At 29.5% G+C, this 16,075-nt stretch overlaps 1 protein-coding gene across 1 annotated transcript in view; it reads right to left on the reverse strand.

The window, feature by feature from the left end:
• Positions 1-3,282: 3,282 nt before the first annotated feature.
• LOC103314620 (uncharacterized) overlaps positions 3,283-16,075 on the reverse strand; it is a 56,706-nt gene continuing 43,913 nt past the window's right edge. The window contains exons 19-23 of the mRNA XM_064354945.1: positions 12,785-12,928; positions 12,524-12,732; positions 12,121-12,470; positions 4,675-4,901; positions 3,283-4,624 (exon numbers count right to left, since the gene is read on the reverse strand). Of these exons, the coding sequence (XP_064211015.1) occupies positions 3,329-4,624; positions 4,675-4,901; positions 12,121-12,470; positions 12,524-12,732; positions 12,785-12,928 (2,226 nt within the window). The 3' untranslated portion in view covers positions 3,283-3,328. The remainder of the gene's footprint in view (positions 4,625-4,674; positions 4,902-12,120; positions 12,471-12,523; positions 12,733-12,784; positions 12,929-16,075) is intronic.

Genomic DNA, 16,075 nt, shown 5'->3' on the forward strand with positions numbered 1-16,075 from the left:
AATTAAACGGAAAATACAACGCAATAATAATTTTTTTTCAAATGGCATAGCTTAAGAAGAAAATTAAATGCACTTACCTTAACGGCATCTTCTTATGCTACACTTTCTAGCAAGCCATTAAAATAAAGTGACTAACCCTATTACATATTTTATCCAGGACAATACGTACTTTTTTGTGGATCTTGTCATAGTTGCAAATGGAAATAAATTTTGAATAACCTAAATTACATAGGTACGGAGATTTTTAAGATCCAAAAAAATGGAGATACCTATCTTAAAAGCAATTCATACTTCAATAAACAATCTTGGATATCTGGAAAAAACATTAAAAGACTTTGGAAAATCTTATTTTAAAATACACTTCGCCGCAAAATTAAGGGATAATTCAATATTTTTATCTTGGCACTAGCAGTTGCCCGCGGCTTCGCACGCATGTCCACAACTATTTCGAAAAGCTAATAAGACAAACCTTGTAAGAAATAATAGGAACACATAATTTTATTATTTGTATAAACTATATTTTATTGCTTCTTTTTTGGTGCATACAGCACAGTGTGGGAGCTTTAACTGGAATAAAATTGATAACCTGGATATTGGCGTTTTTTGTAAAAATCTACTGTTTGGCGCATATAGATATTGTTCATCTGCTCTCTGAAATGCACAGCCATTTCTAACTTTTTTGTATGTGAAATGACATCGCTTTCCAAGCAGTAAAATTTACTATTTTCTAAATATGTATTGTACCATTTTGCATAAATACAAATTAAAAAAAAACGAATTTTTATGCAAATTCCATCCCTTGTTTAACCCCCCTGTGAGTAGAATTACCAAAACAACTAAAAGACTACATTTTTCAACGAAAGCCTAAATGCCAACTTTTGTAATGTAAATTTAAAAGTTATAGAATTTTATCCAAATCTTATTACTCGTTTTAAAACCCTTCGGGGTTGATTTCTGCAAAATCTAAAAACATATTTCTTCATTTTTAAATAAAAGCCCAAATAATAATTTCCAAATATAAAACTTTAATATAACTTTAAAGATGACGGATTTTTATTCAAATTTTATCACTTCGTTTACCCTCTTTAAAGGTTAATTTTTCGAAAATTTTAAAACATATCTTCCTTCATTATTAACCGAAAGCACAAATACTAATTTTCATAGATATCAGTTAAAAAAATGACGGATTTTGATATTGAACCCTTTGGGGGTATAATTTCTAAAAATCATATAACGTGTGTTTTTTTATTTTTCACAGATTTCTCAAATACCAATTTTTATAAATATAAGTTCAAAAATGACGGATTTTTACATTTAACCCCCTTAGGGGTGGAAATTCCAAATGTTCTTAAACAACGTTTTTCATCATCTTCAACTCAAATATTAACTGCATGGATACAAAGTAAAATTTACGGGTTTTTATACAAATTCCAACCCCTGCTCAACCCTCTTGGGGTCGGTATTTTCAACTAAAACACGTGTTTTTTCACTTTTTACAGAAAACCCAAATACCGACTTTAATCAATGTAAATTCAAATGTTACGAATTTTTATACAAATTTTAATACGTTATTTAACCTTCTTAAGGGTTGATTTTTCGAAAATCCTGAAACAAGTTTTTTTTAATTTTTAACAAAAAGCCCAAATACTAATATTCAAGAACATAAGTTCAATGGACATTTAAAAATGACGGATTCTCTAAACTCTAATTCTAAATTCAACTCCCCATTTAACCCCTTTAGGGGTTGATTTTACAAAAATCCTGAAACACGTCTTTCTTTATTTTAAACCCAAAGCGCCAAAGCCCAAATACTAATTTTCAAAAATATAACTTAAAAAATGACGGATTTTTATTCAAATTTTAACACCCTATTTAACCCTCTTAGGGGGTGATTTTCTTAGTACACCCCTACGTTACAATAGCTATCTACTGTGAAAATTTCAGGTTTCCATCCTGAGCCGTCTATGCTGTGCGTTGATAGGTCAGTCAGGAAAAGCAATTTTATATATATAAACTTACTTATTTTAATTTTTTATTGTTTTTTGAGAATTTTTTTCAGTAAAACTGAAAACTATAATAAAATAAAAGTAAAATTAAAAAAAATATACAGGCGTCAAGTTAATTTTTTAATTTTTCATATAAACGAATTCGTTGCAAGAACTGCCCATCATGAATGAATGTAGAAAACATCGTCATGTATCTGACATGAAAGTCGCCAAGTTGTGACTCTTATTGAAGAAGTTATCTTTCAAGAAGAAGCTGGTCTAAGATTGGATGTGCAACACAATCCAGTCGTCAGTATGATGGCAAGGTGAGAAATTCTCGGCCTACCATACAATTAATATTGTTATCAACAAAATTTTTATGCGAGAGCAAGTCATCATAAGTCATAATAGCATCTCTTAAAAATATATTTTTTTTCTGAGCATTTAGATCTTGGCTATGTTATAGAAAGAATGGCGGCATCCGTAGTAGACCAAGGCAAGGTAAAAACACAAAATAGCAAATGCAGAAGACTGATTGATTTAATGGTGCAATTTGAAATGCGTTTTTTTCAAATGTAGGCGTTTAGTGTTTACTTTTATTTATAGTGAATGAAGATGATTGTAGAAAATAATAATGTAAAACAATTTCTCAAAAAATAGCTTCATTTTAGAGCAATGTTTTTTAAATGAAACGGCAAGTTACAACATAAACAAGCATAAATACAACATAAATAAGAGTAAACACTGAAACTTTTAGCATGCATTTAAAGAAAACGCAGTTCGAAGAATGATCTTGAAACCAGTGTATCTTCGTGGGGAAGCCATGAATCTTTATTTTTTATGTTTTGATTGAAGCAATTCGCAACAATGGTCTGAGCTCGGAATTCCCCAATTTTAAAACACCCTGTATGCACGAAATTGGTGAGAAAAGGGAGAAAGAAAGACATAACAGTCAGTGATAAAAGCGCAAAAAACAAAACCTTTTTCAAACTCGAAAGTTGTTAAATATTCCGGATTTAATAGCGACTTAGTAGTAGCGACTTGATTCTTGCAGATTTGGATTTCGCCGGTAATTTTACGTTAACGCTCAATGCTAAGAAAATAACTGGAAAATAATGAAGAAAGTTTGTTTATCACAAATTCTGAAAAGACTAAATTTTTGACGATATTTTCGAAACGGTGAGTAGTAGCGACTTGACTCTTGCAGATTTAGATTCTGTCGGTCGTTTTACGTTAGAAACATTCACTGCTAAAGGAATAACTGTAACTAAATAAACAAATTATTTATTTACAAGCACAACATAAAAATGTATTGAACAGTTTAAAATAAGCAATATACAAAGTTAACGTTTCAAAACCTTTTTTAAACTCGCTTCAATCGAAAACCATTTATGTAAAATTAACTTCAACTGCAGATTGCATCTTTGAAGTGTATTTATGTCCTGCTTAATCGACCGAGCACATTTTTCAATCGTCGACTCTTCGATTCCAGTTTGACTAAACTCTAGCAAACGATCTTGAAGCAGCAGGTTAACAATATTGGCAATTTGCTCAACTCTTCTCTCATCAACAAATTTTAGTCTTTGCCCTTGCACACGCCCTTTGTAAAACACTTCAACCTCCTGTTCTTCCGGCTTGATCAACACACTTCTGCACACTTTCAACATCAATCGTGAGTTGTATTCAGATAAAACTCCAGTTTTCTTTCTGTTCTTGTTTGTTACGAGACATTTCGTCAAATACTTCATTGCCATCATTCTGTTTGAAGTCACAATTTTACAAAACAAGTAGATAATTTTATCAGGTTTCGGTGTAACTTTAAGCAACTCTTCGAAACCGGCTCTTGCTCGGCGCTTGAATTTGTACTTGAAATACCTTGGGATGTATTTCATTCGTTCTTCCAAATAGTTGTAAATGCTGTATTTGAAGACTTCGGACGCGATTTGCATCTGAGCTTCGATGTAAGCCATTACGATTATCATAATTAAGACAAACATTGATATTTGGACAACAACCATGTAGAGTGTAATGTAGATGGTTGCAACTTTGTTCACCAAAAATCGGTGAAGTTCCATCTCAAGCGGTTTCAGTGCTAAGGTCGTCATCATCCTTGCAGTTCTTGGCACTGTGTAAACTTTCTTAAAGTAGTTTCCCATCACCATATTAATAGCCATCGCAAAGGTAAAAAGCAGCAAAAAGAAAGCAACAGCAAATGACATGAAAGCATTTCCAGCTATGATAAATGTCAGTTCCAGTTTTCGAAACATTGAAGCAAATCGAAGAAACTTCCACAATCGAATCGTTGCGGTGCAAATCAAGAAACCAGCAACGTAACTCAGAACATCCTCGATGTAGAAAAGATGGAAATAATTTACGAATTTGTGTTCCACATGTTCCAACTGATTCCAGTAGGTTCTCACCATATACGTCCTCACGCTAAATACGGAGATACATAATACGCTCATTGTGATAATAAAACAATCAATCAGAAACCAAAGATCCTTGAAAACCCGCGGAAAACCTTTAACAGTGGCAACAATCTGTTTCATCAGCATGAAAAAAACCCAAATGACGAACATAAAAACGAAAGAAACTATCTGGGTTTCGTTGCCCACGTAAAGCATTCGGGCGGGAAACACCTGAAAATTCATTTCCTAGGCAAGAATTTATCAAAAAAGTCAACACTTACATATACACTTTTTTCGATAAAACCGGTTGCACTTTGTTCAAACAGTAATTTAACGGCATTGAAAGTGTTAACATTGGGATTGTAGCACAAAAATTCGATAAATGTGACTCTGGTTCCTCTATCTATCCACAATTTATCGATCATTTGGCGCACATTTAGATACGAATTGAAGTAATTACGGCCCAAATACATAATGTATCCACCACCAGAATAAATAGCAAATTGACCTAAAAATTTAAACTTTTGTTAGATTTTGTTTAGATTTTAAGGAATGAAGATGGTGGCAAAAAAATACGAAAAATTTAATTTTTTAATTAATTTTGAAATGTGATTAAAAAAAAATAAGAGAAACAGTTTAGAAGATAAAAAAGGTTAAGAAAAGCCTTGAAAACCATCTTACTATAATTTACAAGTGGTTTGTTGAAGAAGTTAGAAAAAGACTTAACTTTAGACTAGTCTAAAAACACACTATAAGATGAAGAAAAACAAGAAAAGTTGGAAAAGGCGAGGGATTAAGTTTAGGAACTTGAGATGAGAAAACATGAGATGAGAAAGCACTGAAAAATGCCGATTACAAAAAACCTAAAGAAGGGGGTTTAAACTAGTACAAAAAATTTTGTTAGTTTAAAAAAAGTGAAAAATGTTTATTTAGTTTAGAAAGTTTCTGTGAGGTGAGAAAGTGATAAATTTCAGCAAACTTGGGAAGAAAAGATTAAATAAAGTGTTCAAAAACAAATTTATAAAAATTTGCTAAATATGTTGGCGAAACTTCTATGAGGTAAAGAAGGTGACAAGTTAAGTAGTTAAGCTTGTCTTAACTTAATTATTTTACTACTACTAAAAGGCCAGGACAAGGAAGTTGAAAAAAATGGAAAAAAATAGAAAGATTCATAAAGAAATGAAGAGTTAAATTTTGCTAATTTTGGAAAGTGAAGGAATATTTCAAGACGCTGAAATATTTAAAGTTGAAAAATTATTATTTATTATTATTACTATTACTATTACTACTATTACTACTATTACTACTATTACTATTACTATTATTATTACTATTACTACTACTATTATTACTATTATTATAATTAAGTTTAAGGCACTTTTGAAAGATAAAGCAAAACATATAAAAAAAAGTTGTTAACAATTTAAATTTTGCAAAGTTTTGAGAGGCAAAAAAAAAGTTTCTATGAGCTAAAGAAAACCACGCAAATGTTAGTGAGATAGTGAGAAGTTAAGTTTAGAAAGATCTGAGAAAGTAAATAACATTATTTATTATTATTATTATTACTATTACTGTTACTATAACTATAACTATTATTATTACTATTACTATTACTATTACTATTACTATTACTATTACTATTACTATTACTATTACTATTACTATTACTATTACTATTACTATTACTATTACTATTACTATTACTATTACTATTACTATTACTATTACTATTACTATTACTATTACTATTACTATTACTATATTACTATTACTATTACTATTACTATTACTACTATTATAATTAAGTTTAAGACACTTTTGAAAGATAAAGCAAAACAGATGAAAAAGTTGTTGACAATTTAAATTTAGCAAAGTTTTGAGAGGCAAAAAAAAGTTTCTATGAGCTGAAGAAAACTACGCAAATGTTAGTGAGATAGTGAGAAGTTAAGTTTAGAAAGATCTGAGAACGTAAATAACATTATTTATTATTATTATTATTATTACTATTACTATTACTGTTACTATTATGTTACTGTTACTATAACTATTACTATTATTACTATTATTATAATTAAGTTTAAGACACTTTTGAAAGATAAAGCAAAACAGATAAAAAAGTTGTTAACAATTTAAATTTAGCAAAGTTTTGAGAGGCAAAAAAAAGTTTTTATGAGCTGAAGAAAACCACGCAAATGTTAGTGAGATAGTAAGAAGTTAAGTTTAGAAGAATCTTATAAAGTAAATAACATCTTTCTGTTTGCTTTTAAATACTAAATCAAATAAATTATAGAAACAGTAAGGTACAGAAAACGGTGTTTTCAGAAGGAAGAAGGTGTAAAGTACTGAAAAGCAAGGTTTTAGAAGAGAAAAATAAAGGTAAAAAAGATGTTTTGAAAGTAAGTTAAGAAATACTCTTTGTTGTGAAGAAAAAAGCCAACGTCTGAGTCTTAAATTTAAAGATCCAAAAATTCGATAAAAGAATATGTTTAGCAATATTTAAAAAGATAAAAAAGAAGATCTAGGTGTTGAAGAAGATAAGAAGTTATGTCTTTTAAAATATGAAGACTGTGTCACTATAACTTTAGAAAATTCAGAGCAAGATAATTGTTGAAAAAGTTACAAATAAAACTTCATTTTCAGAAAAACTACTCGTAAATTAAAGAATTTTAAAATAACAAAAATTAGAAAAAATTCTTGATTAAGTAGTTAGGTTCAACAATTTTTTGAAAAAGTTGTTGGAGAACAAGTTTAGACAGTTTATAGAAAGTGAAAAACAAGGCTAAACAAGAGAGTTAGGAAGGTGGAAAAATTAAAAATGATTTAGTAAGAAAGCGAAAAATACGCTTTAAAAAAACAACATTTAAAAAGGCATTTTTTCTAACTACAAAAAAGAAAAAGTAACGTACTAAAAAGTTAATCTTAAGAATATTTTGAGAGATAAAAAAGAAGGCAAAAGAAGAATGAAGTCCGTTTAACAAGGTTTGTGGTGGTAAATGAGAAAACTCAGAAGAACTTGAAGATTACGTTTAGAAAGCCTCTATAAGGTAAAGAAAAACGTTAAAGAATTAAAAAAGTGAAAGGTTAAGTTTAAGAAAAGCTGTCTGATTATCATAAGTGATATACAAGAACCAAAAAAAAAAATTGCAAAAGAACGAAAAACACCCTATTTATAAATAAAATAAAAAAAGGTAAACTTTTGGGAGTATGGTAGAGTTTAAAAAATAAGTTAACGGCCTGAGTTTAACGAAGTATTAGAATGTAAAGAAAAATGTGGTAAAAAATAAGATAAAGAATAAGATCAAAGTTTTGAAAAAAAGTTAAAGTTTAGTCTAAAAAAGAAACTGAAAGAGTATTTTTATTTGAAGAATCAGTTCATGTAAATTTTTGACAAAGTTACGAAAAAACTTCGCTTTCAAACAAGCTAAAGAAGAAAGTACAAAGTGGTAAAATAATTAAAATGATAAAAAAGGGTTCTTAAAGAATTAAGTTTAGAGAATATTGAAAAAATAACATGTTGAAAACAGACCCCTACTTCAAAAGTGATATCCAAGAACCAAGCCAACAAATGTTTCGAAAATATACATTTTCAGAAAAACTGAACAAGAAAGTGTAAAGAAGTGATGAGTTAAGTTTAAAACACTTTTGAGGTAAAACAAGAGGGTTGAAAAACGTAATGACGATTAGCAAAGTTTCAAGAGACAAAAAAATTGTACGTAAATTTTGAAAATAGTGAGTTAAGTTTAGAAAAATGGGAAAAAGTAAAGAACGTCTTAAAATACCAAGTTAGACGACGTTTTGAGATAACTTAAAAAAGTATAAAGTTCTAAAGAGCAAAGTTTTAGAAGGCAAAAATAAAAACAAACAAATTTTAAGTACATTTAAGAAGATACCATGTTACGAAGTAAAAAGCAAGGAAAGGAAAGGAAAAGAAAGGAAACGAAAGGAAGAAGTTCAGAAGGTAAGTTTAAAACGATCTTTGTCTTACTCACATTTAGAAGATGTAATGTAAACAAAATAGTATATTAAAGATCAAGTTGTATAAGAGCTGATTTGGCGCACGAATCCCAAGTTAGGAAACAAGTCGTAAGCGTGTATTTTATACTATTTTATTCTTCGACACTGTCAAAATTTCGGATTTTTCTCCTGTGTAAGACAGTTTTGACAACTGTTTGGCATTTCTCAATACGAAACGTCAGATTATTTTTAACAGATTTTAAGCACTTTTAAGCCTTATTGAGTCTAACTCGAAGAATAAAATGTTGTATTCAACTTGTTTTCGTGTAAATCGGTTCATTTATTTCACCTCGTGGATGGTAAACCTCTCGTTATCACTCGAGGTTTAAAAAACCACTCGTGAAATAAAACGTCCGATTTACACTCAAACTCGTCGAATAAATAACTATTTTATACTTTGCGCTTAGTTTAATAAAATAAAAATTTCGTCTAGGGAATTTTGTGTCAGTTGGTAACGGTAATAACTAAGAAATAATAATTAATAAAGAAATGATGATTAAATTAATCGCACTTGTTTTACACGCATTATCATGAAACTGTTGAAAACTAAATATCCCTAATTTCATTAAAGTACACTGTACCTAATGCCTCCTAATGATAGACGTCAATAAACATATTATAAACACAAAGTATAAAAATCTGCTGAAGTTTTGTATTTTTGAAAAACAAAAAAGAATAAAAATTGTCAAAAGTATATAGGTAAAGAAAAGAAAAATTGGTCGTAAGACAAAATTTTATTACTCCAGAATGACGTTAAAAAGACCTAATTTGCTAAAAAAGTAGTAAATAATAAAAGCCAAACAAGTATGTGCATTTATAGCTTGATTTTGTAATTTCTGTATTGATTGAGCACATTTTTATCAATTAGTTGTTCACAAACAAAAAATTTTGGAAAACGAGTGTTTATCAGTGTTTAAATGACAATAATTACGACATACCTTGTGTTTTGGAACATTGGCTAGATGATAATCAAATTAATTTAATTAAACTAGGTAATTTCATACTTGCGGCTGCATACTGAGGGCTAACAAATAAACATGGAGGAACGGCTGTGTTTGTAAAAAACTGCATCCAGTACGAAAATGTTGACGTAGGTGATATCTGCAATGATGTACATATTAAAAATTAAAAGACCCAAACACGCTTATAGTTTGTGTATATCGTTCCTGCCTAGGAGATACCAAAGTATTTTTCCATAAATTAGAACAGCTTCTGTATTTATTTTGTCGTAAATTCACTAGAATTATAATACTTGGCGATTTCTATACCGATACTTGTGTTAATTCTAATACTTCCAATGAGTTTAAAAATCTGCTGGCTATGTTTGGACTAAATACCACGATTCATGAATATACTAGAATAACGCATAACTCTTCTACTTGTCTTGATAATATTATTACAAATTTACCACAAGAGGAATTTGAGTCTAACGTAGTTGATATCATATGTTTGTCTGACCACTTGGGTGTGGCTATTAAATTCAAAAGCGAAGTACTTAGGAATCCACCTTATATTTGGACTAGACCAGTCACTGTTATGGGACTTCAGAATCTAAAACAGGGCTTAGATTCAATTAACTTACTAAGCGATTTCTTAATTGGCAAAACAGCAAATGGTTATGCCAAAACTCTAGTAGACACATTGCAAATGTTTACAGAAAAATTTTTCCCCTTAAAAAAAACAACCTCGACAATACAAACAAACTTAACATAAAATGCTTCAATAAAAATCTCAAAAATCGAAGAGTGCACTCAAAGTCATTAGTGATGTTTCTAAGGATACCACAGATATTGATGCTTACAAAACTATGCACAAATTTTACCAAAAAGAATTAACACGTGCCAAAAAAGAATCAAATAGCAGATTTCTTGAACAGTCTTCAAATAAAATTAAGGATACTTGGAAACTAATAAACAGAGAAAGTGCAAAACAAAAACTATTAATACACAGCTCAATCCTGAAACATTTATTAATTTCTTTTCTACAATTGCTGATAAAATTTTACAAACACTTCCAAACACTATTAATGACTCCCAGAGGTTTTTGAGCAATGTCCCTATAAAACATAACAGTAGTTTCTATTTGGAACCGGTAACTTCCCTAGAAGTCATAGACTCAATAAAAATACTAATAGCTGGGATATCTACAATTTAAACAATAAAATTTTAAAAGAGATCGCCCCCTTTCTTGCTGAGCCGCTCACCGGTTTATTTAATAAATGTTTCAGTGAAGGAGTATTTCCAGATATGTTTAAAAAATCTAAAATTATTACGGTACATAAAAAAAATTGTGTTAACAACCCCGATAACTATAGGCCGATTGCACTGATACCAACATTAGGAAAGCTTTTTGAAAAATTAGTGAAAAAGCGCTTAGTTAATTACTTTAAAAAATTTTCTTTATTTCATAGCTCGCAGCATGACTTTAGAACTAAACATTCAACGATTGATGTGGTTCGAAAGATTGTTGATTATACTACTGTAGCCCTTGATAATGGACACCTGGCCGCTATAACTCTTTGTGATTTAAGCAAAGCTTTTGATTGCGTCAACCACGATTGCTTACTGGATAAATTAGAGCACTATGGAATTAGAGGACTATCTCTATCGTTTTTTAAGTCCTATTTGTCAAATAGACCACTATGTGTTTTGCTGAATCACGAATTATCTTCGTTTAAAGAATCTGCAAGGGGAGTGCCTCAAGGATCGGTGCTGAGGCCGGTTCTGTTTATTATTTATGTGAATGACATGTTCTATAATATGGGCCTTTCGGGTTTATTGATGTATGCTGATGATGCCTCCATTACTAATATTAGCACAAATATAGAAAACTTAAAAGATTCAACGAAAGTTTCATTGAGTAAAGCGGAAGACTGGTACAAGGGCAACAGTTTAAAGATAAATCGAGATAAAATTCAACAACTAATAATATCTAAAAAAATTAAAAACGAAAAGATCAATAGTATAAAGCTCCTGGGAATTCACATAGATAATAGACTCAACTGGTCTCACCAAGTAGATGCCCTTACCTCTAAGCTTGCCACTTATGTGTTTTTATTTAATAAATTAAAAAAATCAGTATTCGTCAACACACTGTTAATAGCATACCATGTCCTAGTCCAGTCTCAAATAGCATACGGAGTAACTTTGTGGGGAAACTGTGGACATTCCATATTTTTTTTTATAATGCAGAAAAAAATTATGCGCATCATAGCAGGCTGTCCTTACAATGCTCACTGTCGGCCAATATTCAAGATGTACCGAGTTCTGCCTCTTCCATGTTTATTTATATTGTACACAGTTGTAGAAATACATAAAGTCAGAAATAAATTTCCTTTACAGTCGGATACACATGATTATAATACTAGATCAGCCAATCTAATGAAACTTCCGTATTGTCGTTTGGAAACTAGTAAAACAATACACTTGACGTGAAAATTTATAATAAACTTCCCAACGGCATAAAAAATTTGACTGCAATGAAATTTAAGTATATTATTAAAAAATGTCTGTTACACTTTTATTTTTATTCATTAGAAGAATATATGAATACGCCTTTAGAAAATTTTTTCTTACACTGATATTTCCTATCTTGTGTATGTATTTAAATGTAAATTATTGTTTTATACTCTTTCTTTCCTTTTTCTAACGAGCTACACAGTATGTTTATATTTTTGTACTTAAGTAGCAAATAAAGATTATTATTATTGTTACCAATATGCGCCAACGTCTGAGTCTTGTATTCAGGCTGATATTCCCAAATGCCTCCCAGTCTGTCATGAACCAAATAAGGAGTATACTCTCCCCATGCATATCCATGCCTTTTCGTTTCAATCATCGACTGAGAAAACTCCGGCCAACAAGACATATTCAAAAAACGCATTTGTGGTGCAACTTCACACAAATTAGGCATCATTCTCTGTTGCCTTATACGAACAACACCCACTAGTTTATTGACCAAATCGACAACGTTTGGTTTTGTGGAATCGATTATGGAATAATTACCATACCATTCAAAAGGATGAACTGCTAGAATTAACGTGTCGTTGAGATACCTAATAATACTGAAAAGAACAAAAAATCAAAAGAAAATAAACACCACGCATTCTTTTCTAACTCTTGTCCATCGTTAATGTTCGAAAATCCGAAAGTTCGAGTAAAAAGGCCTTGCACAATTTCAGACATTTCTTTTCTACCATAAATCGTCAGGAAATCCTTATTAGACAAGATAGTAATGTACAAAATTGTTATGTAAATTGTAAACATAACGAGATCTTCAAGTTCCGCAATTATGGACAAACGTCGTCTCAACAGTAACTTTTTTACCTAAAATTGCGCCACTAAAGTAATTTTTTTAAAAAGTGGCTCTTGTACACACCATCACATCTCTCACTTTTAAAGGTTTGTACAAGTGTTCGAAATAAGGCCGTAAAACTAAAGTACCAAACTGTTTGTACAAATACGCCCTTTGAAGATTAATTCCGTCTTTTATGTCGTTAAACATTTTTTCAATGTTGTGGCCCTAAAAACATGAAAGTTTGCACTACCAACAACCAACAAAATATTGCATAAACAAGATGACTGACGAAAAACCTTCAACACTAGTTTTTGACTTTCTTTTTTTTATAGTGAAGTTACTTCTGATTCAACATTTATATATATCTCATATTTTTTTGTTTTGTTAAAATAAAGAAAATGGTACGTAGAAAGAGAAAGCGTTCAGTTTAGAAACAATTTGAGAGATAACGAATTCATTTAGTTTAAGAAATGAGAAATAAAATTAAAATTGAATTTAAAAATATCAAGAAAAACTCGTTTTCAGAAAAATTCAGAAAAAATCGTTAACTGCAGAAAAAATTCGGAGATAAAGCAGACAAAAAAAAAGGTGTTCACTTTACTTAATTTTTTATAAAATGGAATAATTATAATCTCGTAAGGTAATTTAAAAAGGAATATTGAAAGTTAATTTTTAGAAAAACGCTTTTTAATACAATTTTAAGCCAGTCACATCAGAAAATTGTTGATAAAATTACAAAAAACTGCCTTTTTTGCAGAAATCAAAAGAAATGTGCAAAGTAGTTAAATTTTGAAAAATTTTATGTCTCTAGAAAAAAAAAACGATAACGAAGTTAAATTCAGAAGGGTTTTAGGAGGTGGAAAGGTTAGGTTTGAAGTGGTAACGAAGAGGGCTAATAACTTGAAAACGAATAAGTTTAGGCATATTTATAAAAAGAAGATAAAAATTTTTAACATGTTATACAAGAATAAACCTAGGGTTATTATTCGTAAAGTTCGAATAAAAATCAGTTTTAAGAAAATTTGTCGAGAAATGTATTTAATAAATTTAAAAAAAATTAATCAAAAGATGTGAAAAGAGTATTGAAGCTAAAAAAGTAATAAAACGAAAAAAATTTGTAAAAGAATAAGCAATGAGCTTATGATGAAAAGTTAAGTTTTAGAAATCATATACAATTAAAACAGTCAAATAAAAATTTCAATAAAAACTAACAATCTAATCAGAACAATCGTTGATAAAATAAATGAAAAACACTTTATAAAAAAGCCAAAAAGAGAGTGCGAATTTGAGAAGAGTAAAATTTTTAAAATGTATCTATTTATTAAGTATTATTCTTCATTTAAAAAAAATATGAAAAAGTTGACGAATATTAAAAATTAAGTTTAGAAATATGAAAAAATCAGGAATACAAGCCGTTTTTAGAATCGTTGCAGAAGGTGGTATAAAACAGAAAATTTTGGAGGAAGGAAGAAAACAAATAAAATGTTCACTTTTCTCTTTGACAAAGTTTGAGGTAATCGAAAAGAGGGCGCAAGGATTGCAAGAGAATAAATTTAGGAAGATTTTTAAAAAACAAATAGCTTAGTAAATTTTGAAAAATAAGCTTAGAAGAGTTAGGTGAGAAGAAAAGTGAAATAGTTAAAAAACAGGAAAACAAGTTTAAGAACCACAAAATGAAGTCAATTTGTTTATCAAATTACGAAAATAAAATTAAATTTGGCAAGGTTTTAGAGGATGAAAAGAAAAGTGGCTGGTGAACAAGTTGAGCAAGAGTCATGAAAATAAAGGTGACGAAGGAGTTAAAAAATATAAAACAAAATTTTGAAAGATCTTCAAAATTAGAAAAAACTCGGTTTGAGAGTTGGGAAATTAAAATTGTGGAATTATTCTTTGACAAAGAAAAGGGCAAAAAAACTGCTGGAGAATAAATTTAAAAAGATTCAATTCGAACAAAATGACAGAGAATTTGAAGGTTAGAAATTAAATTTAGAAAGATCTTGAAAAAATTAGAAATAAACGTTGTTTCTTTAGTAGTTTTGAAGTAGAGAAATGACAAAGAAGACGAAAAATTACTTTTACCCTTTGGTAAGGTTTGAGAAAGTAAAGAAGAAGGCACAAGAACTACGAGAGAAAAGAATTTAACAAAAGCTACCGAAAAAGGAGTTGAAAGCTTAAAAGAAATAAAAGAATAAGCTTAAAAGACTTCACCAATGTTAAGAAAACACGACATAATCAAAACATGAAAAATTACGTTTAGGAACACAGATACATAAACAGTGAAATTAAATGAAAGAAATTATAAATAATATTTCAAAAAAACGCACTTTACATAGAAACCAAACTGAGAAATACAAAATAGAAGAAAATTAAACTTAAAAAGACTTTATTAGATAAAAAAAACGAAAAAGCAAGGTTTTTGAAGGTAGAAAAGAAAATGGTTGGAGATCGAGTTTCCAAGGAATTTGAAGAAAATGTAAAATTAAATTTAAAAAGACGTTAACAAAGAAAAAAACGCCTTTTTTTAGAAAAGCTTAATAAGGACGTGTAAATTTTGTAGATGATAAAGAAAACCAAGAAGCTTTTCGTTTTACTCTTTGGCAGAAAAAAAGGGCAAAAAAACTAGTGAAAAAAAGAAAGACACTCAAATTATTATACAAAACAACCTCATAGATATGAAACATCAGTTTTTTAGAAAAGCTGCCGAAAAAGGTGTTAGTGACAAAAAAAGACAAAAAAGCTTCCAAAAAAAAAGGTTAAGAAAAACTTAGAAAACTTTGAAGCAAAACTTAGAATAATTCAACAAGGTGAGAAAGAAAAAGATAAAAAAAGGAAAATTAAGTGTAGGATAGTGCAATGAAATCAAAGAAGTTGCTGATAACATTACGAAAAAACGCTTTTTACTAAAAAGCGAGAAAGAGTTGCAAAGTAAAAAAAGTTAAATTGAAAAAAACTTTATTAGATAAAAACACGAACAACAAGAAAGGTTTTAGAAGGTGAAAAAAAATTAGTGAAGCATAATTTTGAAAAGATTCATGAAAGTAGATAACAAAAAAATTGAAGAAAATAAAGCATTAAATTTAGAATATTCTTAAAAAAAGCCGTTTTCAGAAAAGTCACAAAAAAGAAAGTTTCGTTTAGGAAGATTAGTGTGGTAACGAAGATGAAGAATATTTTTGTTTTATTCTTTGAAAGAAAAGAGCTGGAAACTGCTGGAGATTAAGTAGGTAGACTTTTAGAAGAAACTACTAAAAATTTTTCTAAAAGCAACAGAAAATGTTGAGAAGCTGTTCATTTTACCCTTTGACAAGGTTTGAGGTGGCAAAGAAAACAATGAAACAACTGAATAAAAATAAGTTTAGAAACACATTAAGA

The sequence above is a fragment of the Tribolium castaneum genome, chromosome 2 (assembly GCF_031307605.1).
Source record: "Tribolium castaneum strain GA2 chromosome 2, icTriCast1.1, whole genome shotgun sequence".
NCBI lineage: Eukaryota > Metazoa > Arthropoda > Insecta > Coleoptera > Tenebrionidae > Tribolium > Tribolium castaneum.